The 10,845-nt window shown below is 40.4% G+C and overlaps 1 protein-coding gene across 1 annotated transcript in view; it reads left to right on the top strand.

Annotated features, from left to right (window-relative positions):
* The window catches only part of chl1b (cell adhesion molecule L1-like b), an 809,671-nt gene that overhangs the window by 395,913 nt on the left and 402,913 nt on the right, over nt 1-10,845 (top strand). Inside the window, exons 15-16 of the mRNA XM_048606742.1 lie at nt 637-748; nt 986-1,152. Of these exons, the coding sequence (XP_048462699.1) occupies nt 637-748; nt 986-1,152 (279 nt within the window). The remainder of the gene's footprint in view (nt 1-636; nt 749-985; nt 1,153-10,845) is intronic.

Below are 10,845 nucleotides of genomic sequence, written 5' to 3'. Positions count from 1 at the left end.
GTGTTCATCCAGCCCTGCACCTTGTTGTCTCAGAGTATGAACAGTGTTTGCTAATATTGGGATTCTTCCGAAATAATTCTTCTATAAAAAGGACCAATTTTGAGGTTTCCGGCTTCTAGTAGGAACCACACCCCCTGGATCTGTTTAGTTTGCCTTAAAGCATGATCTTTGGACAAAAGAAACAAGGAACTGTTCATGTATCCAGTTCTGTTTATACCCAATGCATTCTCTACCCATTCAGCTGTGATTCTATGAAGTTTTTGTGAGCAAAATCAGCTGCTGTGTTTGTGCTCTGCTGCCAACCTTTTGACCAATCCTATTCCATTGCTTTTCCAAAGACTGTGCTAACTTCACAGATAAATGAGGTTATACAGCTGTGAAATAATTGAATCGGACCCCAATGAGTTGTTCACAAGCTGCTAAGACTGCAACCCAATCTTTTTTTCACCATAAGGTTTAAATGCTACAATGCAGCAGAGTTGAAGACTCTACCAGTTGGCTTGTCAGAGTTCAAGAACTGCTGGCATAATTGTGTAATGTCATATTTCAAGCACTTGAAGAATTTGCTGACATCCACTGAATAAACAGACTTTTAAGCAGTGTTTCATTTTAATGTTCACTTATATTCATCAACAGATCTTGCACCGATGATGCTGACCCCTGATGATCAGAAATATATTGCAGTTGAAGGAAAATCCGCTCAGCTACACTGTAAAGTATTTGGATCTCCTACACCCACAGTATTTTGGTAAGGATTTGTTTAATCCTAAAAATAATGCATTGCACTGATCTACTGTCAATACTGTTTGAAAATCATTTGCAGATTTTAACCTCAAGGGCAATTACGGATGGACAATACATGTTAAGTGAGCCAGTAACACTCAATTGCCATGAACAATTATATAAGAGAAACTTGTGTAGCTTTATTACACTTGTGCATTGAAACTTAATGTGGGCATTTCAAATTTTGTTTTTTTCTCTTTAGGCTAAAAGAAGACATGGAAATTGCACTTGAGGGTGAGAATTATTTTGTGCATGAAAATGGTACTTTGGAAATAAAGGATGTCCGGAGTGAGGATGGAGGATTTTATATTTGTTTGGCAACTAATATATTAGGCAACGACACCACGACCTGTACGTTAGAAGTCAGGGGTAAGTCAATCTTGTCTATGTAGCGATGATTTATTTTCCTGTCCTGTAATATTAGTTAATTTATTCCTGAAACTTATTTCAGACAGAAGTAGAGCTATTTCAAACAGCCATAGATTTATTTGAATTGATCATTTCAAGGATATTAAAAAATACAATTGTCTTTAAGGATTTGCTTCTGAAGCTATTGCAGTTTGAGTGGAAATAGTGAAATAATTTTAAATTGCTTGCATAATGTTTTGCTTGAAATAAGCGCAGAATCATCCTTGATAACAATCCTTTGATAGCACATACGATAATTGAAAATACTGCAACTCGTGTTTAATATGCTTTTGTGCATATGACATGACTTCCTTGGTCAAAACAAATTAATTCTCTTCTGTCCTCTGTAAACTTCACCCTTCGCAAAAGCTGTTTCCATCTCTCTGAACCTTCCCATATCCTTTCCACTCCTGTATATTCCGCTCATAAAGTGATTTTGCAACACTTGTGTCATTTTTCTGCACCCTCCATCCTATTTCAACCTCACTTCACTGCACAACAGATGGTTACAACTCTGCTGCCATGGTCTACAATTGCACTTTTAAGCTCTGGACTTGATCCTTCAATCAATGTGAAAGGCTTTACACAAAATACTGTTTCACCTTCAGCCTTCACTCACTGTCTCCAACAAAACCTTCAGCCTTCCATGTTCTATTCAGCTCCCAAGCTCTTACTGCAGTCTTTGTTCATTTCAGTGCACAGCACATAAATGAAATTTAAAACTACTGCAGAATAATTTAGAACACCTTTCTCTTCTCTACTGAAATCACACATTACTTCAGGATCAACTGAGAGCAAATGTAGCACACATTCTGTATCTACCCTTGCCTTAAGCCACTCTGCCCTTTCATGTCCACACTTGCATTCAATAACAAGTGTGAAGAGTTGTACACCTACCCAGCCTTTAAGAGAATTCACTTATAAGTGCTCCATGAACTCTCTGCCAGTTATTCTGCCTTATATTTGCAAGCTGCATACAGATATATCAGTTAGTTTGCTGTAATGTCTGCTTCATAACTTGTACTGTTTTGAATAAATTGATGCACCAAATTAATTGATCCTAAATGACTACTAAATCTTGATCATTACGATGCCGTGATGAACAGTGGGGGAACAGCACCCGCTCCCCTGCCCCAAAGAGGGTATGTGAGTATGAAGTCATCATCGCAGTTGATGAAGTTTGCAGAATCTAATTATAAACTCAGTGGTTGACACAATCACTAAAACATCCAAAAATAACAGGCTGTGGAAAGTGTTGCCTTCAGTATGCGCCAGCGACATGCGCACTTTTCAATCAATTTTGCAAGGTATATGGGAGAAAAGGCCATCAGCACAGGCTGTGCACTAGAATAAAGCTGAGGAAGCTACTAAAAGCAATGCAGTGATCCAAACGGACCACACACAAGGAATCTTCAAGGTAAAGACCACTTGGCATCCTGCCAGAGGAGTCCACATGAAATGATCAGAAAACTAGAGAGAGGAAAGGGTTGACCAACTAGCTCAGCATAATTCTAAACTTCAGAACACTGTCTCTGAGATGATAAGTTCTGTTGCGAGTACCTCTGCTCAAGTCAAGAAGACAAATTGAGTCCTGACAGATAGGGAGAGCAAGCAAAATGAACTACAAGTTCTGGACACCAATCCAGTGAAAAAATTACCCATTTACAGAACGATTTGGAGCAACTTGCATGTAAAACTGATCAAGCTCAATTGGAGCAACTGCAGAAACACAGGCTTGAGCTCAAAGTAATGCAAGAGGAAATGACAAGAGCAAAACCAGTTTGAGATGCCAAGGAGCTATAAATCATTTATGAGACAATCCTTTCAGAAATAAATGCCAGCAATAATTCTCTGGTGAAAGAACTCAAAGCAGGATGCAAAGACAACCAAACAAACACTAAGTCGACAAGTGAAGGAGGTCCAAACCTCAAAGAAAACAAAAAAAAAGTATCTAGAGGCTGGAAAATTATTACAGCAGGTTATGAAAGAACAAAATATACTGGACCAACAGAATATTAAAATGTACATAGAATTAAAAGAATCCAGGGTGTAAAACCAGAAGTTTCTGAATAAAGTTCAAGAGAAACAAAACAGTTTAATGCTGAGAAGATCAGAACTACTTAAAACAGCTTGAGGAATGGATAATCTGGAACAACACATGACTGTAGTAATCAGGATAAGAAAATTCTGGAACAGTAACTGTAGAATGTGAAAGAAAAACTTGATGACACCTCCAATCAATGTACTATGACGGGTTCCTGATGCATCAGCAGTTTACTTTGTATGTTATGGAGAATCATACGCTCACTTAGTATTGCAAGTAGTTAAACTTTCTTCCTTTTGGAAAGAAATGGCGTGTTTTACATGCACCTTGCCTTTAAGGAAGCTCACCTTTAAGGATTCCATGTGCTGAGTGTGTTCAATACTATGACTCTGACTGCCAGTTAGTCTGCTGTGGGTCAGTTTCTACAGAAAACTGAGAGGCCAAAACATTGAAGTCTTTCAAGAAAAACTTAGATGTCATTCTTAGTATGAAAGGAGTCAAAGGGTATGAGAATAAAGTGGGAACAGGGTACTGAGTTGGATGTTTAACCATGATCATAGTGAATAGTGGAGCATTTTTGAAGGTTCAAATAGCCTTTTCCTGCTCTGAAATTCTAGATTTTCTGCAATATCTGCTCAATAACATCAAATAAGTTTCACCATTTTAAATGTTTTAAGTTACTGAGTTGAGAGATTGATCATTATCCTCATTGTGAAATTCTTTGTTATGAAAATTGAGACCATCTGTTTGCTGTCTCTGCTGTTCTCCCTATAAAGCCAATGTTGTTTTGAGTCTGGATGTTTTGAGTCGGCTGGATGTTACAGGGAGTATATTCTTCTCCCCCCACTGACTGAACATGGGGAAGAAACCGGTCCTTCTCTCCTCCCTTTAAACCCCCCAAACAAAACATCTGTCCTGCACCCACTTCACAAAACAGTCTGAATGGCTGACTGGCAGCTCTGTAGTCCTAGAAGTGCTAGATTTGAGCAGTGGCTGGGAATAGAAACAGCCCCCAATCAAGAGGCAGTTGCAGAGCTGGACTTAAAGGTTAGCTTAGGGTATTGGCAGGGCCCCTGGCTAGCAGAACTCAACACAGGGAATGAAGGAATGCTTGGTCAGTTTTGAAAGCCTCAGAACAGGAGGATTAAAGAGGGAGATAGAGTCAACAGGCACAGGGGAACTCTAGATCAGTTCCTCAACATGTCCTAATGCTTGACACCAGTCTGCACAGCAGACTTTGCTGGGCTATCCACTGAATTGGGATGCCTGTACCATAGGTAAAATACTGGTAGAGGTGGAATCAGCTCCTTAAATGTCCAATACTCAGCCAGCTGAGCTGGCTGCCTCCCCCGCCCACCATCAAAGTGCACTTAGAAATTTATTTCAGCATAAAGGAGCCATTGTAATCATTGAGCTGCAATTTGCAGAGAGAAATTGAGAATTTCATTCACCTCACTGTCCTTTAGGTACTTGGTGCTGCGTCTGTTTGGCTCTTTCAACACACATACATATCTATACATGTCTCAAGCTCTTCCTGAGCCCTTCCAGGATTAAAATGACTCAAACTATCAAGATTATGTCCAGAAATTAGAACTGTGGGGAAATCCATCCCGTCATATATTGCGGCAGCAGACACCAGTAAACACATCTTCCCCTTCCCACCACTGTCAGCAATCCAGGAGGACAATTCCTTCTGTGTCACCTTAGTCCATTTCTCCATCACTTCCAATACTTTCTTAATTACCCGGGCTACCTTCCAATGTAATCTTGGAAGGCTGCCTTTTCACCCTCCCCTCCTTGCCGTCCATGGCCCCAGATATAGTTTCTATGTGAAGCTGCATTTTACTTGTACTTCGTTCAATCTAGTCTACTGTATTCAGTGCTCACAAGGCAGTGTCACACTCAATGCTTACACTCAGTGTTTGCATTGGCGAGACCAAATGCAGACTGGGTGAGCAGTTTGTGGAACACTTCCATTCTCTTTCTTAGCAATGGCTCTGACCTCCCAGTTGCTTGCCATTGCAATAAATCACTTTGCTCCCATGCTAATATTTCCATTCTTGACCTGCTACAGTATTCTAATGAAGTTCAACACAAGCTGGAAGAACAACACCTCATTTTTCAGTTTGACACTTTATAACCTGTGGAATACAATACTGATTTCCATAACTTTGGAGTTTGACCTGTACTCCATTTTGCTTGCATCCCCCATTTTCCCCAGCTGTGTCTTGTTGGTGTCTTGTTGACAGCTCTCTCAGCAGAGCAGATACATTTTCTTCTTCTCACAGCAAACATTTATGTCAGTTTTACTTATCTATCGCTTCTTCACTGTCTGTCTTTTTCTCTGGGGCCCCTCACGATCTGTCCCATTTACTCATCTCCTCCGATGGCCACACCCTGCACCCCCAACCAGGTTAACAGGACAAGAACCACTGTTTTCCCGCATCTTTTTCATTCCAAAGTACAGTCATACTGGACTTGAAACAAAACAATGCATTTGAAATGTGGTGCTCTGAAATCTTGTTTTTAACATAGAGTCATAGAGTCAAGCAGCATGGAAACAGACCCTTTGGTTCAATCAGTCCATGCCAATTGTGTTCCCAAACTAAGCTAGTCCCACTTGTCTGTGGTTGACTCATATCCCTCTAAACCTTTCCTATACATGTACTTATACAAATGTCTTTTAAATGTTGCAACTCTACCTGCATCCATCACTTTCTCTGGCAGTTCATTCCACACACCAACCACTCCCTATGTCAAAGAAAAAGGTGCCCCTCAAGTTCTTTTTAAATCCTTCTCCTCTCAGATTAAAAATATGTCCCCCACCTTTGATCTCCCCCACTTCAGGGAAAAGACCTTTGCTATTCACCTTGTCTATGCCCTCATGATTTTATAAGCCTCTATAAGGTCACCCCCAAACTCCTACGCTCCAGTGAAAAATGTCCCAGCCTATCCAGCCGCTCCTTATAACTCAAACACTCCAGTCCCAGCAACATTCTGGTAAATCTTTTCTGAACCTTCTCCAGCTTAGTAAAATCCTTCCTATAACAAGGTGAACCAGAGTTGCACACATACTCCAGAAGAGGTCTCACCATCGTCCAATATAACTTCAACATGACGTCCAAACTCCTATATGCAAAGATCTGAGCAATGAAGGCAAGCGTGCTAAATGCCTTAACCACCCTGTCTACATGTCACGCAAACTTCAAAGAATTATGTACCTGAACCTCTAGGTCTCTCTATTCTACAACACTACCCAGAGCCCTACCATTAATTGTATAAGTCCTGCCCTTGTTTGTTTTACTAAAATGCAATACCTCACATTTATCCAAATTGACCTAACTGATCATACATTTTTGAATTTTAATAGAGGAAAAATAAGTCTAAATAAAGCTTATTGAAATACAATAGAATTATCCCACCTCATAGCACAGTCCTGCCACTGTTATCCCAGGAACATGTCTGCTGAACCTTTGTTGCAATCCCTCAATGGCAATAATATTTTCCATGCGATAATATGAAAACTGTGTACAGAGCTCCAGGTCTTATCTAAGCTCCTATACAATTGAAACAAGATAGTCAAATCCTCTTACAATAAAGGCTAACACTCCATTAGCTCTACTAATAACTTGCTGCACCTGCACTTTAGCCTTCAGTGACTTATTGACAAGAACACCTAAGTCCTTTTGTAGATTAGCACTTGCCAACCTCTTACCATTTAAGACATACTCTTCAAAGTGGATAACCTCTCATTTTTCCACATTAGGTCTTCATACCTGGCAAACATAATATTAAGCTTCAGTGTGACAAAGTTTAGTACTTTTTTAAAATTCAATAATGGGATATGGATGTTGCTGACTGGGCTAGGATTTAATGCCCATTCCAAGTTGTCCTTGAGAAAATGGTGATGAGCTGCTTTCTTCAACCATTGCAATCCATGTGCTTTGAATAGATTCACTATCAGAACCTGTGCTGATTTTTCATTTTAATTTTCATTCTTTTATCGGTCTTGGTTTGGAGCTGTAAACTGGGAACTGTGAGCTAAAGATGGCTTTTGGACTGTGGGTAATGGCTTGTTTTAAAAGAAAAAACAGACCAAACAAGGTTTTGTTTATTTGTGAGGCCAGGCCTGGAAGTTAATTGATTGGATCTTGATTGAAAGGTTTTTCAGAAACTTCGTCTTCGGGAAGAGTATTATGTTTAAACAGGTAGTAGATATTGGCTATTAATAAGGTTAGTACATGGCAGTTGGTTCAAGCAAGTCTGGGAAATACTTAATACTCAAGCAGACGAGAGATGTTGAATGGTAAGTGGTACGTTGTGGAAGAGACAGTCATTCTGTCAGAGAGTGGTCAAAGTTTGAATTGGCATTTGGACTAAGTTTTCAGGAAAGGTAATCTAGCTGTTTGTGGTATGGCATGAAGATTTGAAAGCTCCTATCCTAACTTCCTATTTGCAGCTCACGAAAGCTCAGAGAATAGAAAACTAATTTATAAGTATTCCTGCCTTTATCTGAGTGAGCCATAAAGATTACCCCCGTTCAACATCTTAGAAAATCAACAAAAAAAGTCTTCAACTATGCATGTGGAACAACATGAAAACTACTTAAGTAACCTGGCCAGTTGTGTTATTTTCTTTAATTCATCCATTAACTGTGTTTGTTTCTCTGTCTGTCTTTTGTGTGAATGAGGTTAAAACCAAGTTTTGGGTTTCTAAAAAAGACCAATCAGATTACTTTGTTTGATTTTGCTTGATGAAAGTTATTATGTTGTTAATAAATTGAAAAGTCTTTTGTTTAAGTTACAAACTGATGTCTGGAATTTTTTATTTGCAAAGTCTGGGATTAGTTATTGAAAATGTATGCTTATGAACGATTGGGGTCAATTTTCAGGGTCTTTGGAAGGTTTTAATTTTACAGTATTGCAAGTACAGAGGTAGAAAGGCTGATTTGGCTTGGTGTTCTGTCTCTGTGTTTAACACTCACAATGCCAGAAGTGAGGGAATTCCAGGATTTTGATCCAGCAACAGTTTCAGAATTTTTAAAATCAGGATGGTGAGTGGCTTGGAGGGACTCTGGCAGATGATGGTGCCATCTATCTGCTGCCATTACTCTTTGAGATGGAAGTAGTTGTGGGTTTGGAAGATGCTGGCTGAGGATGTTTGGTGAATTTCTGCATCGCATTTTGTCGATAATATGCACTGTTGCTGCTGAGTGTAGGTGATGGAGTTACTGAATGTTTGTTGCTGTGATGCTAATCAAGCGAGCTGCTTTGTCCTGGATGGTGTCAAGCTTCCTGAGTGTTGTTGGAGCTGCACTCTTCCAGGAATTTGGGGCATATTTGATCTTGGTCAAAGAGAAAAGGGAAGCATACGTAAGGTCGAGGAGGATGGAAAATGACAAAGCCCTTGAAGTATATAACGAAAGTGGGAAAGAACTTAAACAAGGAATTTGAAGAGCTAAAAGGTGTTATAAAAAGTCATTAGCAAGCAGGATTAAGGAGAACCCCAAGGCTTTTCATACATATAAAGTAAGAGGGTGGCCAGGGAAAGCGTTAGCCCACTTAAGGACAAAGGAGGGAATCTATGTGTGGAACCAAAAGAGGCAGGTGTGGTCCTAAATGAATACTTTGTATTGGTATTCACCAAAGAGAAGGAATTGGTGGAGGATGATCTCGGGGAAGGGAGTGTCAAATCTCAAAGCCAAGTTGCTATTAAAAAGGAAGAGGTGTTGTGCATTTTAAAAAGTATTAAGGTAGATAAGTCGCGAAGGTCCTGATGGGATCTATCCCAGAATATTGAGGGAAGAAAGAGAAAATAGTTGGAGCATTGTATCCTCATTGGCCACAGGTGAGGTCCCAGAGACTGAAGAATAGTTAATGTTGTTCCATTATTTAAGACGGATAACAGGGATAATCCTGGAAGTTACAGGTCTGTGAGCCTCACATCGATAGTAGGGAAATTATTGGAAAAGATTCTCAGGGACAAGATCTACATGCATTTAGAAGCAGATTGACATATTAGTGATAGCACGGTTTTGTGCAGGGGAGGTCATGCCTCACTAACTTGATCGAGGTCTTTGAAGAGGTGACTAAGATGATTGTTGAGGGAAAAGCAGTTGATGTTCTCTACATGGACTTCAGTAAAACCTTTGGCAAGGTCCCTCATAGCAGACTATGATGGTGAGCTGGCAGGATGGTTACAGAACTCTGGCTTAGTCATAGGAGGCAGATGGTAGCGGTGGAAGGATGCTTTTTGGAACGGAGGGCTGTAACTAATGGTGTTCCATTGGGATTGGTGGTTGGAACTTCTGCTGTTTATGGTCAACATAAATGATTTGGAAGAAAATGTAACTGGTCTAATTAATAAGTTTGCAGATGATATAAAGATTAGTGGTGTTGCAGATAGTGAGGAGGATTGTCAGAGGATACAGCAGGATATAGATTAGTTGGAGGTATGGGCAGAAAAACAGCAGATGGAGTTTAATCTGGACAAATGTGAGGTCATGCATTTTGGAGGTTAAGTTCAGGTGGAAATTATACAGTGAATGGTAGAATGCTTCAGGGCATTGATATGCAGAGGGATCTGGGTGTGCACGTCCACAGATCACTGAAGGTGGCAGCACAGGTAGATAAGGTGGTAAAAAAGGCCTATGGCATGCTTGCCTTCTTTGGAAGGTGGATTGAGTATAAGGATAGACAAGTTATGCTGCAGCTTTATAGAACTATAGTTAGGGCACACTTGGAATATTGCATTCAGTTCTGGTTACCACACTACCAGAAGGATGTGGATGCTTCGGAGAGGGTACAGAAAAGGTTTACCAGGATGTTGCCTGGTATGGGGGATTTAGCTATGAAGAAAGGTTGGGGAGACTGGGTTTGTTTTCACTGGAACACAGGAGGTTGAGGGGCAACCTGATAGAAGTTTATAACATTGTGAATGGCATGGATAGAGTGTAAACTATGAGGCTTTTTCCCAGGGTAGAGGTGTCAATTATTAGTGGACACAGGTTCAAGGTGCAGGGAGGGGAATTTAAAGTGATATGCAAAGTATGTTTTGCACACAAGGAGTGCTGAATGCCTGGAAATTACTGCCAGAGGAGGTGGCGGAAGCAGACACAATAGCAGCATTCAATAAATACCTGGTCGAATACATGAATAGAAAGGGAATAGAGAGATCCGGACCCTGTAGTTTTAGTATGGAAGGAAAAAATGTGTTGGTGCAGACATGGAGGGCCAAAGGGCCTGTTCCTGTGCAGTACTGTTCTTTGTTCTCTTACGCTCCTGACTTATAGTGGTGGACAGGCTTTGGAGAGTCAGGAGCTGAGTTATTCACTGGAGAATTCCTCGCTTCTGACCTGCTCTTGTCACCACTGTGTTTATTGAGCAAGTCTAGTTAGGTTTCTGGTCAATGGTAACCACCAGAATATTGATATTGAGGGATTTATTGATTGTAATGCATTGAATGTCAAGTGGTTCGGTTGTCTGTTATTAGAGGTGGTCGTTGCCTGGCTTTTGTATTGTGCAGCTATTACTTGCCACTTGTCAGCACAGGCCTGGATATTGGCCACGTCTGTTTGTTTGGACATGGTGCTGAACATTGTGCAATCATTG

Source organism: Rhincodon typus, chromosome 16, assembly GCF_021869965.1.
Source record: "Rhincodon typus isolate 14 chromosome 16, sRhiTyp1.1, whole genome shotgun sequence".
Lineage (NCBI taxonomy): Eukaryota > Metazoa > Chordata > Chondrichthyes > Orectolobiformes > Rhincodontidae > Rhincodon > Rhincodon typus.
This window is presented reverse-complemented; position numbering and strand designations above follow the sequence as displayed.